The sequence below is a fragment of the Prunus avium genome, chromosome 7 (assembly GCF_965620075.1).
Source record: "Prunus avium chromosome 7, drPruAviu1.hap1.1, whole genome shotgun sequence".
NCBI lineage: Eukaryota > Viridiplantae > Streptophyta > Magnoliopsida > Rosales > Rosaceae > Prunus > Prunus avium.
Window position 1 is genome coordinate 29,020,543 of NC_142290.1, and position 16,885 is coordinate 29,037,427.

The window sequence follows — 16,885 nt, forward strand, 5'->3', positions numbered from 1 at the left end:
CTCATATTATTAAAACTAAAATTATTTGACCTATTAGTAAGGAGAAGTTTTTGTCTATTACTATTGGACCTTTAGGTGATATTATTAATACTGTGTTATGCTACAGTTTGAAAATTGTGTTCGACCAATGGTGTCTAGCCAAGGGAAAAAGTACATTGACTTGCAGATCATGAAATTTTGGCAGCGTGTATAAGAAAATCTCCCTCCTTCAATATCTCTTATATAAAATAAAATAAAAATTATATTTGAATCTCCCCTCCCTCCTCCAATATCGCTTATATAAAAAATGTCACACCAAAAAATTACTCGTAGAAACAAGTCGGCCAAACGGCCAAATTTTGAGCTTGAGTTGCACTGTACTGAGAGAGGACTTCGGCCTCTCCGTTGATCTCAATTTGTTTGTTGAGCAAGTGGGCCCATTTCACCAGAAAAATTAAATAAATAAATAATCGTAAGAGCCAACAGTATGAGCGGCGCGGTAATTGCCGGAAACACAAATAACAACTTAACGGTCAAGAGAGACGAAGTTGGCAGAGTGACACGTGGCATTAACCCATCAGCCTCATCTCTCTGTCTCCGTCTTTACCAAAGATGCCCCTCAAACCCTCTCAAAGATTCCTTTGTTCACTCACCAAACCCCCTCTCTCTCTCTCCTCTCTCTACTGCGTTTGGATGATAACGATGAGCAGAGCATAGAAGTTTTAGGAAGATGGCTTCTTTCTCTCTCCACTCTCATCCTCTCCCTTCCTCCAAAACCCTAATTCCCTGCACCTCCTCTTATGGCAGCCCTAGACGCCTCTCCCTGTCCAAATTCACCTCCTCACGTCCCCAACTTTCCTGTTCTGTTTCCAAGGAGGGTTCCTCCGGAGATAACATCCCTAGGTAATTAATTGAATTTTCTTCCTGGTGTTTGGTTGATGAGAAAATGCTGAATTTTAATTTGCTTTTTTTTTTTTTTTCTCAGCACTTTTTGCATCATAGAAGGGCCAGAGACGGTACAGGACTTTGTTCAGATGCAGCTGCAGGAAATTCAGGACAACATCAGGAGCAGGCGCAACAAGATTTTCCTTCTTATGGAAGAGGTCAAAACTCTAAAAGGGTCTCTCTTGAGTATTCATTTTGCAGAGAATTGTGGCATATTCTTTGTTTGATACTTTTGGTTTGTGTAGCTAAGGAGATTGCGGGTACAGCACCGTATAAAGATGGCAAAAGATATCGATGAGGCTTGCGAGGAAGAATCAAATGAGATGCCTGACATTCCATCAACTATCCCTTTTCTCAATCATGTGGTGAGTTTTATTTATAATGTAGCAAGCTTCCTTAAGCTTGCCTTTTAGTTTCGGCTAACATTGTGTGATTTTTTTGTCATGTAGACACCAAAGACATTGAAGCAGCTCTACCTCACAAGTTTATCAATGATATCTACTGTAATTGTATTTGGGGGCCTTATTGCACCAACGGTAAGTCTGTAAATGTAGATTTTCAATTTAAGTTTCTTTCTCGTGACTGTATGGTGCTCATTCTATACTATTATTCTAAGTAGATTTTCATTTTCCTTACCTCTTTATGACTAGTGACCCCATGTTCCTCTTAATATTAATTTTAAAGTTCATGCGTTGTGCTGCTAAATATGTTGATGCACTTTACTGTTATATGTATAAATGTCTCAAACTGTTCTCTGTGGCAGTTGGAACTAAAATTAGGTATAGGAGGTACCTCATATGAAGACTTCATTCGCAGCATGCATTTGCCTTTGCAATTAAGGTATTTACTGAACATGCTTTTTCCTGATTACGAATTTAAAGTTCAAGCAACCATATTTGTGTCTCTATGAAATACGGATTTGCTTACTTGGTGTCCTAATTTACTTCTGTTGGATCTTGAATTCAGTCAGGTTGATCCCATTGTGGCATCTTTCTCGGGTGGGGCAGTGGGTGTTATTTCAGCATTGATGGTTATTGAAGCTAACAATGTTGAGCAACAAGAGAAGAAAAGGTGCAAATACTGCCACGGAACTGGTATGTTTCAACTTGTCTCAAATACAAGAGTGCCAACAGATTTTCATGCTCAACAGTTGCATTTGAATTTAGGATCTCTTCGACGATTTTATTTATTAAACAAAAACGGGATGATGTTGTGAATATTATGTTTCTTCAAATTTATTGAAATTTTTTCATCACAAAAGTTATTTTCAACTTATTATGTTACTTCTTTTTGGGGTGTGTTTTCCTTTTTTTTTTTTTTCTGCATAATTATTGTTCTTTTGTGTGAGTTTGAAAATTTTGTCTGATCATACTTGGACAGGGTACTTGGCCTGTGCTAGATGTTCCGCAAGTGGTGTGTGCTTGAACATCAATCCTATATCAGAATCTAGTGCATTGGACCGCCCTTTGCGAGTTCCCACAACTGAGAGGTGTCAAAATTGCTCTGGTGCTGGAAAGGTATGGAATTTGTTATACAAGGTGGCTTGTTCATGAGATATGATTTGGCATGTTGAAGTTTATGGAACTGCCATTTATCATACTAATCTACTGGTGTTGTTGATCATTTGTCTTGGCATGTGCTACACATGCTTCAAATCTCTCCATAAATCCATCTTATTATGTTTTCCTATGGTTTTAGTCATACTAAGCTTAAAAGAGAAGAAAGAATTATCAGACTTACGATGATTTGTCGTACTTCCCAAAGAAAAGATTTAGTGTTAAAGCTTTAATTGCAATTTGTTTCTTGATCTATTGTAATGCCAATCTCTCTCTTGTAGTACTAATCATCTTCCATGTTCATTTAGGTCATGTGCCCAACATGCCTCTGCACTGGGATGATGATGGCAAGCGAGCACGACCCACGGATAGATCCATTTGACTAAAGCAAACCACACAAATAACTTTACCAGTGTTATCTTCTTGTCGATGTAGCTTGGGAATAATTTTCCCATTCCTGGCCGTCTGTCCAAAGACACAGAAAGTATATAAAGTAAAAATTGTGTAAAAATAAAATAAGGCAATAGAATGTTGTCACAATTTCCCTGCATATTGGCATTGTTGTCTTAATTACAGAGTACCTCATGTAAACTAGGAGGACCAATTTAAGTTTACATTGTAAGTTTTCTGGTTGATGAGATGTAGGGATTTGGTACTTGGTTGAGCAGAATGCGAATTTAGATGAAAAGTTTACTTTTTGTTTACATATTCTATCAGATATTATTAGAAGCAAAGCTATATTGACCATCACATCCAGAGCAACTGCAAAATAGTCTAATTACTTAAATAAAAAGAAACTGATACGCAAGGGAGCTTACAATGTGAGATCAGACATAACCAATATGAATTTATTTGTATGACCAATTCAGCTGGCAACTAGAATCCAGGATTTCCTGCAATCAGAATTATAACTTTAACAGATATTCTCTGTGCAGGAAGGATGTGTTGAGAAACCTCACTTCTACTCAATTTTCTTTAACGTTAGTTTCATTTATTGACACGGTTGATTATTTAGTGTACAAAACGGTCATTTAAGGCTCCGGTTTTAGGGTTTAAGTATCAACACAAGAACAAAAAGATAATAGGATTCACACTGTTGGCTGTCCTATGAGCCAAATCCACTAAAAAGAACAAAAAGATAATAGGATTCACAATCGTTTGTATGAGAAAAGATAGTATCTCCTATATGATCCAATAACCCATTGAAGTTGATGAAGCATTCATAACTTGTTCAGTTTCCAAAGAACTATCAGCTCTTTCCTTTAAGCACCACCAAACCAAATCATTCTACCAAATGGATAATTAAGCTGTATAAGACACAGATAAATCAAGATTATATGTTTAATTAGGGTATATATAATTCATTTGTCTAAATTATTATCAACAGACAGTTTGGCCGAGTGGTCTAAGGCGCCAGATTTAGGCTCTGGTCCGAAAGGGCGTGGGTTCAAATCCCACAGCTGTCAAATTAAACTTTTTTTAATCTTTTTGTTAATATTAACACTTTCCGTTAAGTACTCGCGCGAGAGGAGCAACGACGTCGTATAGCTCATAATTTTTTGCACTATTATGTGTAGTTTGCTCATGCCTGAAAGAAACACAGTAGAGTAGTTGACAACTTGACAGTTTTCTCTTTCATGACCATGGCCCGGACCCTCGGTAACAAAACGGGTTTTCACCACCTCCTGACCCGATTCACAATCTCACGACGGCCACTGCAAACCCTAGCCTACGAAGAGCTCCGGCACTCCGCCGACCCAGAACCCTACCGCGCCACCGCTTTTGTCCTCCATGGCCTTCTGGGCTCCGCCAGAAACTGGAGATCTTTCTCTCGCGCCCTCCTCTCTAATATCTCCAACCCATCTGGTCACTCTTCCTCTCTCTGCTCGAGTTCTACTGGTTCCTCTGTTTTCTTCAAGCACTGATTTTGATAATTTGTTTCTTTGATTGTGTGTGTTTTTGTAGGTTGGAGATTGGTGCTTGTGGATTTGAGGAACCATGGGAGGTCAGCTGAGATCGAAGGTCTGAACCCACCTCATGATTTGGTCAATGCGGCCCAAGATTTGGCTCATTTGATTCAGACTCGAGGTTGGGCATGGCCGGATGTTGTTCTTGGCCACTCCATGGGTGGTAAGGTTGCTCTGCAATTTGCAGAAAGCTGTGCTCGTGGTCACTATGGTGGTTCCGCTAAGTTGCCCAAGCAGGTTTTCTCTTTGCTGAAAGTTGCTTTATTTTGGCATAATGTTTAAGTAAGTTATTCAAATTCTAGTTTTTCATCATCCAATAACCAGAACCATAATAAAACCTAATCATTCAGACCAAAAAATAAAATAAATCTAATCTAATCATTCTAGCAAAATGAACTAAATTGGCAAGTTTTTTGCTTGTAGGCTGTTGTGCCCTTCCCTGATACAATATGGGTATATAGTGTGAATCAAAATCATATTTTTTCTTGCTGGGTTGGGGAGTAATTACGACACTTTTGGTTCTCCACGTTCTTTTTGAACCGTGGATGTTGAAAACTTTCCAACCAATGCTTGTAAACTTATAAATTCTTATCATGCGTTGCTCTGTTGAATGTTGCATGGATCATGCTTAGTTTCCTGTGTTTGGTTTATGAGCAAGTACTGCTTCATAATCTATGTGTCGTCTAATGAACTCAAATTGAAACCAAAGAAAGGATTATCTATCACATTGTTTTTTCATTTTATACGACTCCTGCTGTCAAATAGGGCCAGCTTAGTCAGTTGCCTAGTGAATTCTAACTCTTGAATTTATAGCTAAAAGGAAACAAAGAAATCATTTAAAAGCTTATGAACCTGTGTGATTGAAAGCTCAGTTCACTTGCACTTAAAAATATTTTTGTGCTCTTTGTACTTTCTCTGTGATCCAGAACAGCTGTGGGTATTGGATTCCGTTCCAGGAGAAGTGATCCGTGAAAGCAGTGATGGGGAAGTTGAGAAAGTTTTGCAGACATTGCAGAGTCTACCTTCATCAATTCCATCACGAAAGTAAAACCTCTTTCTCCTTATGATAAATTATTTGATTCTTATTTGTGTACTTGGGTGCTGGAGTGTGTAACTGCCAGTATTATTATGAGGTAAACGGTTCAGAAGTAGGTGTCAGTTTTTTTTTTTTGGGTCTGAAAGTAGGTGTCAGTTGGGTGGAGTTCTTTCTTTGTATGCTACCCCCTTTGGAGATTGACACCATTTCGTACATTGCTAAATTTATTCAGATGCTTTAATTCTCCGGCCCAAAAGTCTCTATAATATTGGCCCATACCGTCAGATTGCTTCACTCAAGCAAGAGTCTTGGGTTCCATCTTAGATTTACTTTGTTTAAGCTTGACCAGGAGTCTTTTTAACTCATTATGAAACTGTTGTTTTTGCGTCAAAGCTTGGTTGCATGATGGAGTTACAAAGATCGTCATATATCATATAACGTTTATGTTTCCAAGTTTTTATGTGATAGATCTGGTTCTTGGCTTCAGGTGGCTTGTGGATCATATGATTGAACTTGGGTTCTCAAAGTCATTGTCAGAATGGATAGGCACCAACCTCAAAAAACAGGGAGATCATGAGACATGGGCGTTCAATCTTGACGGTGTTGTCCAGATGTTCAAGTCTTACCAGTAAATTTCTTATTATTTTCTATCAGTTCTTAGAAGTATAAACAATAATTTTTTTTCCCTCCCTCCCCCTTACATTTCCATCTTTCTATGAATCCAAAATATTAGGGAGAAGTCCTATTGGCATCTGTTAGAGCAACCCCCAAAAGATATGGAGATAGCTGTTGTGCGTGCTGAGAACAGTGATCGTTGGGACCCGGATGTGATTCAACGGCTTGGAAGCCTTGCCAATCGGGAAGGAGATGGATCGAAGGGAAAGTTTTCAGTTCATGTTCTCCCCAAGTCAGGCCATTGGGTTCATGTGGACAATCCAAAAGGTCTTCTTGAGATTGTGGCACCTAGGATTTCATCCCTATGACAAGTTTTTTATGATAGTTGGGTTTTAACTTTTAAGTCACCTGTCGCAGAAAATATATGGTGTATTTCAATTTTTGGCTTTTTTCTGGAACTATTTCTACATTATAACCAATTGTTGAAGAAGCCAATGCGATTGATTCAGAGGCATCTTGTTCAATTTCACACATCGATATCGTTAAACCATTCGAATTTGACATAACGTCTCTCTAAAAAATTTCTATCTTCAACAGTACGAAAGTTTTATAAACTATTCTAAGGGAGTTTACATATTTGTTTTTATTGCTACTAGTATGAGGCCTAAATCGAACTAATGCAAATCTGATATTACATTACTTTGATGTGCAGTGTGACATATCTATTCCAGGTTAACAGTTTGTTGCACCAAACGACGTCGTGGTAGTCGTTATTAGCAGAGTCTGTATTTTTAATGATCTCTTTGCCCAAACGTAGCGCCAAATCCCCCATGGCGCGAACCATCGGAAACAAACCGGGTCTTCACGACCTCCTGACCCGATTCGTTATCTCACGGCGGCCATTGCAAACCGTAGCATACGAAGAGCTCCGGCCCTCCACCGACACAAAAGCCTACCACTCCACTGCTTTTGTCCTCCATGGCCTACTGGGCTCCGCCAGAACCTGGAGATCTTTCTCTCGCACCCTCCTCTCCAATCTCTCCAGCCCATCTGGTCTCTCGTCTTCTCTGCTCGGTTTATTAATTCCTCTGTTTTCATAAATACACTGATTTTGTTCTGGCAAAAAAAAAACACTAATTTTGTTTCTTTTTTCTTTGATTGTGTGTAGGTTGGAGAATGGTGCTTGTGGATTTGAGGAACCATGGGAGGTCAGCTGAGATCGAAGGTCTGAACCCACCTCATGATTTGGTCAATGTGGCTAATGATTTGGCTCATTTGATTCAGACTCGAGGTTGGGCCTGGCCCGATGTTGTTCTTGGCCACTCGTTTGGTGGTAAGGTTGCTCTGCAATTTGCACAAAGCTGTGTTCTTGGTCACTACGGTGACTCTGCTAAGTTGCCCAATCAGGTTTTCACTTTGCCCCTCAAAGTCTTGTCCTTTCTCATTGGCGCTGAAGTTGCTTTGAGCTTAACAAAAAAACTAGAATTATTATCTAAGTCCCGCAAAGTGAATCAAAATGTGGAAGTTTTTGAGTGTAGGCTGTTGGATCTTTCCTTGATGCAAAATGATTATATATTGTGAGTCAAAATAATGTTTTGTGGGTTGGGGAGTGAGTGAGTTCTACGCTTTTTGGCTCTAAGAGCTCTTTGCTTTGCATTTGTAGCATCTCTAGGATCAACGATTGGGACCCCACTTGTAGCTTCTTGAACCTTGAATGTTGAAAACTCTCCAACCAATAAGCAGGGTTTTTAGCGATTTGGTTATGTTGCATAAATCTTGATTAGTTTCCTTGTTTATTTTTACAAGCAAGTACTGCTTTTAGTATGGCTCCTGTTGTCAAACAGGGCCTGTGGGCTAGTGAGTTTTTCCTTTTGATGCCCTTTTTATTTTCTTTGTGACCAGAACAGCTCTGGGTATTGGATTCCCTTCCAGGAGAAGTGAACCCTGAAAACAGAAATAAGGAAGTTGAGAGAGTTTTGCACGCATTGCAGAGTCTACCTTCATCAGTTCCATCACGAAAGTAAAACCTCTTTCTTCTTATGATAAGTTATTTGGTTATTGTGTGTACTTCGATGCTGTAGCGTCGTAGTGTTATGGCGTAAACGTTCAGAAATTGGTGCCTGGTGGAGTTCTTTCTAAGTGTTTTTCTGTATGCTAACCCCTTCGGAGATGACTGTATTCCAAAAAGAGTTTAAGTTTATTCAGATACTTTAATTCTTCATACCAAAAGTGTGTATCATATAGTGGAAGATGTTACTGAAAGAATTCATCTGCTTAATAATGTCGGCACATACAAAAGCCTTGGATTCTGTCTAGCTTTACATTGGTTAAACTTGAACAGGTGTCAAGTTAACTCCATTTGTAGGACGTTTGCTTTTTGCTTCAGAATTTGGTTGTGTGAGGAGTTACAAAATTATCCTATGTCTGCCCTTCATGTTTCCAAGTTCTTTATGTGATGAATCTGGTTCTTGGCTTCAGGTGGCTTATGAATCATTTGACTGAACTTGGGTTCTCAAAATCATTCTCACATTGGATAGGCAGCAACCTCAAGAAACATGGAGATCATGAGACATGGGCGTTTGATCTTGATGTTGCTGTCCAGATGTTCAATTCTTACCAGTAAATATCTCATTACTTTGAGATCAGTGTTTAGTAAAAGCAATGGAAATCTTTTTCCCTCCCCCTGACCCCTTCATCTTCTGTGATTGTGAATTATTGCAGGGAAAAGTCTTATTGGCCTCTGTTGGAGCACCCCCCGAAAGATATGGAGATAGCTGTTGTGCGTGGTGAGAACAGTGATCGTTGGGACGCAGAAGATATTGAACAGCTTGAAAGCCTTGCCAACCGGGAAGGAGATGGATCGGAGGGGAAGGTTTCAGTTCACGTTCTTCCGGAATCAGGCCATTGGGTTCACGTAGACAATCCAAAAGGACTTCTTGAGATTGTGGCACCAAAGATTTCATCCCTTCGACCTTAAACCATAGTTGGATTTTAAAAGTCATCTACCACAGAAGAGATATAGTGGATTAGTGACTTCTTTCTTATGATTTTTCCATTTTTGCTGGCACCCAGCACCTTCATGGGATGAATGCGGCTGTGTTAATAATATTGATACTAACTCTCTAGCCTTAAATGTACAAACCTGAGAATTACAAAATTTATGCTTGCATTTAGAGATATATATATAATCATTTTTATCTTTGGCTGATCTTTTCTGGTTTTTGGATTTCATCTGGCTCTACATTATAAAACTTTCTACCAGTTGCTAACACATGGGAATTTGATTAATTGAGAGGCATATTGTTCATTCTAAAAACTTTTTTTTTTCATAATCAATTTGGGCGTGAGATTCAAACTTGAAACATCTTTCAACATTGGAACGGAAAGTACATCTAGAGTAAACCTAGTTGATTTATTTATTAACTCCACACAATTTGCTAAACCTAATATGGAGTGTCATATTGAAGTAAAGTTTCTTAACTGCTTCACTACCTAAGATGGCACTATATGAAGGTTCTTCATCTTCATCATATTATAGAGGGGAAAGGACAACGAAAAGAAAAGGAAAAACAAAAATTGAATGATCATTGATATGCAAATATAATTTGATTAAAAAATACTTTAATGAGAAGAAAAAAAAAAACAAAAAACAGTACCTCTCTGTCCCTCTCCCTGTCCCTCTCCCTGTTTCTCTCTGTTTATTTAGTTGTACAACAACTACAGAATCAAACACACACAACCCCTCAAGAAGGACTAGCGCGATTCAACATGGTCGTAGTACAAGGCTCCTTCACCGACCCTCCTAACAACAGCAAGAAATGGTACTCTCTCTCTCTCTCTCCCTCTCAAACTACAAATGAATTGTTATTTGCATTTTGAGGTCAGGGTTTAGGGTTTTAATTCGTCTCCAATTTTCGATTTTTCATTGTTAATGTGGTTCAAATTCCTCACCCGGCCATTGATAAGGAATTCCTCGCCGCTCCTATCAAATCTGCCAAGGACAAATTCGCGCTTGTACCTGAGTTTCTAAAGATTTGAACTGAACATAGATCATTTACTCGTTTTTCTCCTTCTAAATTTTGTTATTGTACTCATTTTTGTTCTTTTCATTGTTGTTGTTATTATCATTAAGTGCAATTAAAAAGAAAGGAATTATGTTAACATGTAGGTGAGAGGGCTGGTAAAGCAACATTTGGACTCGTTTAATTACTTTGTTTTGTGAACACTGGAATCAAGAAAATTGTTCGTGCCAATGATCGGATTGTGTCTGAAGTTGATCCAAGTATGTATTTTAGGTTCAAGGAAATCTCCATTGGTGAGCCCTCCCAGACATCTTATGGAGTCACTGACCCAATTACTCCCCATACATGCCGCTTATCTGATATGACATATGCTGCTCCGATAAGGGTATATGTAGAGTACATTCAAAAAATTCGTGGTCAAAAGACAAAGATGGAGAAGAAAGGTGTTGTAATTGGAAGAATGCATGTTATGTTAAGGAGTTGCTGCTGTAAGTTATATGGGAAAACTGAATCTCAGCTTGCAAAACTTGGTGAGTGCCCCCTTGATCCTGGAGGATATTTTATCATCAAAGGGAATGAAAAGGTGCTTTAACAAGGGGAACTTAAATGCATCTGTTACTAGTAGCTCAGAGAGAATAAAAAGTAAGACTGTTATTCAGATGGAAAATCAGAAGATCTATTTGATACTTATCCAATTTGTCAAAAAGATTCCTATTACGGTGGTCATGAAGGCTATGGGAATGGAGAGTGATCAAGAAGTACAGATAGTTGGTAGAGATCCTCGATATGCTGCCCTGCTAATGCCGTCTATGGAGGATTGTGCAAAGGAAGGTATATATACACAAGAGCAAGCCTTGGGCTACCTGGAGCCAAAGGTGAAGAGGTTTGGTTTTGCTGGTGCTTCATCTAAGAAGGATGGTGCTAGAGTAATCACACTTCTTCAAGATGTGTTTCTTGCTAATGTTCGGAGTGAGAACAATCTTCATCCAAAATGCATATATGTTGCTGTCATGTTGACGCATAATGGATGCAACTTTAAACAAGGATGCAATGGATGACAAGGATTATGTTGGAAACAAGCGAATTGAGTTATCTGGTCAATTAATAACTCTTCTGTTTGAGGATCTGTTCAAGACAATGATTACTCAAGTTAAGATGACCGCAGACAAAAAACTTTCAACAAAGCCGGCAGGTCTAGCTGTTTTGACTTTGCAGAATGCATGAAGAACGATAATATTACTATTGGCTTGGAAAGAACCCTGTCTACCGGAAACTTTAATATCAAACAGTTCAAGAAGGACAGTAAAGGCATGACACAGGTACTAGCTAGGTTATCCTTCATAGGGTGTCTGGGCCATATGACCAGAATCCAGCCAAAATTTGAGAAGACACAGAAAGTAAGCGGACCTAGAGCCTTGCAACCTAGCCAATGAGGCATGCTTTGCCCGTGTGACACTCCAGAAGGAGAACTTTGTGGACTGGTAAAAAACTTGGCCTTGATGACTCATGTGACAACTGATGAAGAGGAAGGCCCATTAAAGTCTCTATGCAGAAATTTGGGTGTTGAAGGCTTGGAACTACTGTCAGCAAATGAGCTCACACATCATATTCTTTTCTGGTTATTTTCAATGGAAACATACTTGGAAAGCATAGGAACCCAAAGCAATTTGCCACTGCAATGAGAAAGTTGCGCAGAGCTGGCCATATTGGGGAGTTTGTAAGTGTTTTTGTTAATGAGAAACAGCATTGTGTTTACATTGCTTCTGATGGTGGCCGCGTTTGTCGTCCACTAGTTATTGCCGACAAGGGCATACCAAGGGTCAAAGAACATCATATGCAGGAGTTGAAGGCTGGTATCCGCATTTTTGATGATTTTTTAACTGATGCGCTGATTGAGTATCTTGATGTTAGTGAGGAGAACAATGCTTTGATTGCTCTATACGAAGATGAGGGGACAACCGAAACAACCCATATTGAAATTGAGCCTTTCACCATCTTAGGTGTTATTGCGGGGCTAATACCATATCCTCATCACAACCAGTCGCCTAGAAATACATACCAGTGTGCTATGGGAAAGCAAGCAATGGGAAATATTGCATATAACCAGCTACGTCGGATGAACTCATTGCTTTACCTTTTGGTGTATCCTCTACGACCATTATTGACAACAAGGACAATTGAGCTGGTGGCCCATGACAAACTTGGAGCTGGGCAGAATGCAACTGTTGCTGTGATGAGTTATAGTGGCTATGACATAGAGGACGCAATAGTCTTGAACAAGGCATCTCTGGATCGTGGTTTTGGTCATTGTATTCTTATGAAAAGATATTTTGCCACCCTTCAAAATCATGGCAATGGGGCACGCGACAGAATAGTGAGGCCCAATAGAGATGAAGTTTATTCTGGACAGATGCGAGTGCTGGATGATGATGGACTTGCTGCACCCGGGGAAATTATCAGAACAAATGACATTTAAGTGAATAAACATGTGCCTAGTGTCACAAGTGGGAACCAACGGAATTGGATTTGAAAAAAATTCCGTATAAAAAGGGTGAAGTAAGATACAATGGACCTCACGGAGAATCTTGTGTGGTCGATAAAGTGACTCTTTCTGATGCACATAATAATTTATGTACGAAATTCTTAATTCGCCATACTCGCAGACCAGAGGTTGGTGACAAGTTCAGTAGCAGACATGAGCAGAAAGGCGTTTGTGGTACCATTGTCCAGCAGGAAGATTTCCCATTTTCAGAACGCGGCATTTGCCCCGATTTAATCATGAACCCGCATGGGTTTCCAAGTCGTATGACTGTAGGCAAGATGATAGAGCTTCTTGGGAGCAAAGCAGGAGTGTCATGTGGGAAATTTCACTATGGCAGTGCCTTTGGTGAACCAAGTGGTCATGCAGACAGGGTTGAAGCTATAAGAGAAACCCTGGTGAGGATGGGGTTTAGCTACGATGACAAGGACTTCATTTACTCAAGCATCACAGGTTGCCCTTTACAGGCATGTATATTCATGGGACCAATTTACTACCAGAAGTTGAAGCATATGGTCCTGGATAAAATGCACGCACGAGGTCACGGTCCCAAAATTGCTCTAACTAGGCAGCCTACCGAGGGAAAAACCCGTAATGGAGGACTTCGAGTTGGAGAAATGGAGCGTGATTGTTTGATTGCTTATGGTGCAAGCAATTTGATTTATGAGCGGCTAATGCTCACGAGTGACCCTTTTCAAGTTCATGTTTGCAAAGAGAGGTTTGCTGGGCTATTACAGCCATAAGCTGAAAACTAGAATTTGTTCGTCGTGTAAAACTGGGGATAAAATTTATACTGCGATGATGCCTTATGCTTGCAAGCTCTTGATCCAGGAACTCCAATCGATGAACATTGTTCCTCGCATAACACCGACGGAGGCGGACAAGGAATGAAGTTGTCAACTATTGACTTTTATTGACACGACAAAGTACAAATTGAAAGGTGCCTGCCTTCAACGTATTCTACTTTTCCATTGTGAGGCAGTTGCGGCATGACATAGATGTTGGTTTAAGAAATTGGAGGTGATTTTGAAATAGTAAATAACAGTGTTGTACATATCAACTGGTGCACATAAATATGCCCCTTTGAATCATCTCTCTTCTTAAATAATTTAATAATTGAGAGAGTCGAGGAAGAAAAAAAAATCAAACCCTATGAAGCAAAATATCCAACCAAGTCGAGCAAAAAACTCAACCTAATGAAGAAAAAAATCGAACTCCATGAAGAAAAAACCGAAAATGAAGAAGAAAAAACCAAAACCAAATGAAGCAAAAACCTAATCCATATGAGGCAAATTGACGCTCAAGGATTTTGGGTTGACTGACATTGCCCCTTATATCGTTAAAGAAATTGACAAGAATACTAATATATCCTTGAATTGCTACAAATACTGGCAAAATTGACGGAATTGAAACTACATGGTCAAAAGTGATTAAAGTGCCAAACTATAAGGACCAAAAATGACTTTTGGCATTCTATAATAGCCCCTACCCAAAACCCAATGAAACAAAAAACTGAATCCAATAAAGCAAACCATAATTGATAAAAAAATAAAAAATAAAAAAAATAAGTGTGTTTTTTTTTTTTTTTGGCAAAAGGTTTTTGTAGTATTTTATTTCATCACTAAAAAAAAAGAAAGAAAAAGAAAACAAAGTGGTGTAGTCTGGTAGAGAAACTATACAATTAGGAATTAAAAGGGTAATCAGGTCATTTCAGAAACCAAAGAGAAACCCTAACTATAAATCATAACAAGAGATATAGCCATCTCATCTCAGCAGGTAGAGGGTTTGAAAGCGCTGAGCTTGAGCGCCACAGTTGTGAATAACCTCTAAGTAATCGCCTGCTTGTAGCCATGGTAAGCAACTTTCTCTCCATCTCTGCTTTCTGTTGCATCTGCTTCATCCCATTTGCCTCGTTTCCTGATCCATCAGTATTTTATGGTATTTACATTCTCTGGGGCTGCCCAGAAAGTGAAGGCAAAATATGAAAAGAACGTACACTTTTTTCTCTCTCTTGAGTTTTCTCGCCAACCAAACACAACATGATTCAACTTTGTTGGTGTATTTTTTCAGAGGATTAGATTTATCAGCAACTTCGTATTTTGATCTTGTTTATAATATAATTTTCCGATGCGCTATATCATTTCTACTATGATTAAGCTTAGAACCATTCAATTACTTGTATAAAGTTTTGATTTTGTTTTTCTTCTTTCAAATGGTATTGTAGTCGAGAAGGAAGACCAGGGAGCCCAAGGAGGAAAATGTCACTCTCGGACCTGCTCTCCGAGATGGAGAGCATGCTTTTGGTGTTGCTCATATTTTTGCCTCATTTAATGATACCTTCATTGTAAGCACTATCTTATTGTTCTTGAATCTTGTAACTATTATTACTAGTTTAAGTTATATATAAATTTCTTGTTTTCTAATTGCAGCATGTAACTGACCTGTCTGGAAGGGAGACACTTGTTCGCATCACTGGTATAATATTCAACTTCTCTTTTGTTAATTGAAATAATGTTTTGGTATTTTTTGCTTTGGAATTCTCCCCAGTAATTTAGTCAACCCATAATTCATTGTAGAGCTATGTCATCAAAACTAGTGATGTGTACGAATGATGGGTGCTCAAGTATTAATGTATTTGTTTTTTTCTTCATTGTTAATGTTCTTCATAAACCGGGCAATTTAGTCCTGGCATTTTGAAGATAATTTTCTTTTGATTGTGCCCCTGCTGTTGCTATAATACTCTATCACCTTTTTCCCAAATGCAGGTGGTATGAAGGTGAAAGCTGATAGAGATGAATCATCACCATATGCAGCCATGCTTGCAGCCCAGGATGTTTCTCAACGGTGCAAGGTCTGCATGTTTTCCGTCTACTGGTTTTCAGTTGTATACATTGAATTATATGTCTTGCTGGATGATTATGTCAATTGGCTACTGCATTACCCCGCTTGTTGATGGTAATTTGATATTATGCAGAAAACTGCTTCTTGACTCTTAGTATTGATTTTGTAGGAGCTTGGCATTACTGCTTTACATATAAAGCTCCGGGCTACTGGAGGGAACAAGACTAAGACTCCTGGTCCTGGTGCCCAATCAGCACTCAGAGCCCTGGCTCGTTCTGGCATGAGAATTGGTCGTATTGGTAATTACCTTTGCTGTTTTATTTCTGTCTGCCTTACTAAATTTATTATGTATCCATATCTTTTTTACCCTTTTCTCCCACTATTGGTTTTAAATGTGTTCTGTGCCTCTCCTGATGCCTTGAATGATTGGAAATTCTGGAAATTTGGTCATATGGCTTTGCTGCTTTTATAGAACCCTATGTAAAGCACTTAGAGCTCATGCCTGATATACGATAATTACTTTGGGTTTGTAGTGTAGAGACACAAACAATGTCATCTAAGTTAAACATTTGAGGTGCTGGTTTTGTAATCTTCAATCCTGAGTTAAGTTCTTGATGTTTTTTTTTCCTGTTTTGGCAGAGGATGTGACTCCAATTCCCACTGACAGTACTCGTAGAAAGGGTGGCAGAAGGGGAAGAAGGTTGTGATTGCTTACAATTGTGTGGTTTAGCTGGCGATGTGGTTTCTGGGATGTTTTTGTTTTGGATAAAAAAAATTTATTATCAGCCTTGCTATCGGCTCGGATGTAGTTTTAAACCTAGTTAGATTATTGTGCCGGAAAAGAGAACTAGAATTTGATTTGGTTGACAATTATCATTTGAGCTTTACACATCAAATGCTGTTATTCTCTTGTTTCTTCAAGGTTTTTAATCGGATGCTGGATTCTATGTTTTGTTCTTGATTGAGCTGAAATAATCGGATGCTATTAATTAGAAAATAGATAGCCGCTGAAATAATCATGAAATCTAAACACTCAAGGCTGTCAAGTTTAGCGAAAGCTTACCGTGTGAGAGGATTAAAGAACAAAAGGGACGCTTACACAAAAATTCTACTAGAGCAGTGTTAGTTTCACTACCTTGGGATGAGCAGGACATACAATTACTAACAACTAGCTTCTCAGCCCAATAGTAATGTTAGAGACAAATTAAATACTCCCATTTCTCTCTACACGTTGGTGTGTCGAACTTGATTGGATTGTTTCAATTAAATCGAAAAAGTGATGGAGTCATTGTTTAGTATGCTAGGGCTGAACTTATTGTGTTTTATAAGACCTTGTACGCATTGGCTCATTAACGTCCGGGGGGATACCATGCTAGGAATAACTG

At 38.9% G+C, this 16,885-nt stretch overlaps 4 protein-coding genes, 1 non-coding gene and 1 pseudogene across 5 annotated transcripts; all 6 read left to right on the top strand.

Annotated features, from left to right (window-relative positions):
- The first annotated feature begins 596 nt into the window (after positions 1–596).
- On the top strand, positions 597–3,030 carry LOC110761551 (chaperone protein dnaJ-like protein). Its single transcript, XM_021964036.2, has 8 exons — positions 597–882; positions 965–1,082; positions 1,170–1,289; positions 1,374–1,460; positions 1,688–1,764; positions 1,891–2,018; positions 2,305–2,441; positions 2,789–3,030. The coding sequence occupies exons 1-8, from the start codon at positions 710–712 to the stop codon at positions 2,864–2,866; spliced, it is 918 nt and encodes a 305-aa protein (XP_021819728.1). The 5' UTR covers positions 597–709; the 3' UTR covers positions 2,867–3,030.
- Positions 3,031–3,866: 836 nt separating this feature from the next.
- On the top strand, positions 3,867–3,946 carry TRNAL-UAG (transfer RNA leucine (anticodon UAG)). Its single transcript has one exon. It is a non-coding gene; the product is annotated as a tRNA-Leu (tRNA).
- A 117-nt stretch (positions 3,947–4,063) lies between these two features.
- On the top strand, positions 4,064–6,606 carry LOC110761529 (uncharacterized). The gene is made up of 5 exons (XM_021964015.2): positions 4,064–4,346; positions 4,446–4,684; positions 5,379–5,491; positions 5,971–6,111; positions 6,217–6,606. Exons 1-5 carry the CDS (start codon positions 4,118–4,120, stop codon positions 6,464–6,466), a joined length of 972 nt encoding a protein of 323 aa, XP_021819707.1. The 5' UTR covers positions 4,064–4,117; the 3' UTR covers positions 6,467–6,606.
- A 136-nt stretch (positions 6,607–6,742) lies between these two features.
- On the top strand, positions 6,743–9,308 carry LOC110761521 (uncharacterized). Its single transcript, XM_021964006.2, has 5 exons — positions 6,743–7,151; positions 7,267–7,505; positions 8,006–8,118; positions 8,577–8,717; positions 8,820–9,308. Exons 1-5 carry the CDS (start codon positions 6,893–6,895, stop codon positions 9,073–9,075), a joined length of 1,008 nt encoding a protein of 335 aa, XP_021819698.2. The 5' UTR covers positions 6,743–6,892; the 3' UTR covers positions 9,076–9,308.
- A 558-nt stretch (positions 9,309–9,866) lies between these two features.
- Positions 9,867–13,778, top strand: LOC110761326 (DNA-directed RNA polymerase III subunit 2 pseudogene; annotated as a pseudogene).
- A 603-nt stretch (positions 13,779–14,381) lies between these two features.
- Positions 14,382–16,421, top strand: LOC110761283 (Ribosomal protein S11 family protein). The gene is made up of 6 exons (XM_021963732.2): positions 14,382–14,512; positions 14,884–15,003; positions 15,089–15,134; positions 15,425–15,510; positions 15,670–15,799; positions 16,140–16,421. The coding sequence occupies exons 1-6, from the start codon at positions 14,510–14,512 to the stop codon at positions 16,205–16,207; spliced, it is 453 nt and encodes a 150-aa protein (XP_021819424.1). The 5' UTR covers positions 14,382–14,509; the 3' UTR covers positions 16,208–16,421.
- The last annotated feature ends 464 nt before the right edge of the window (positions 16,422–16,885 follow it).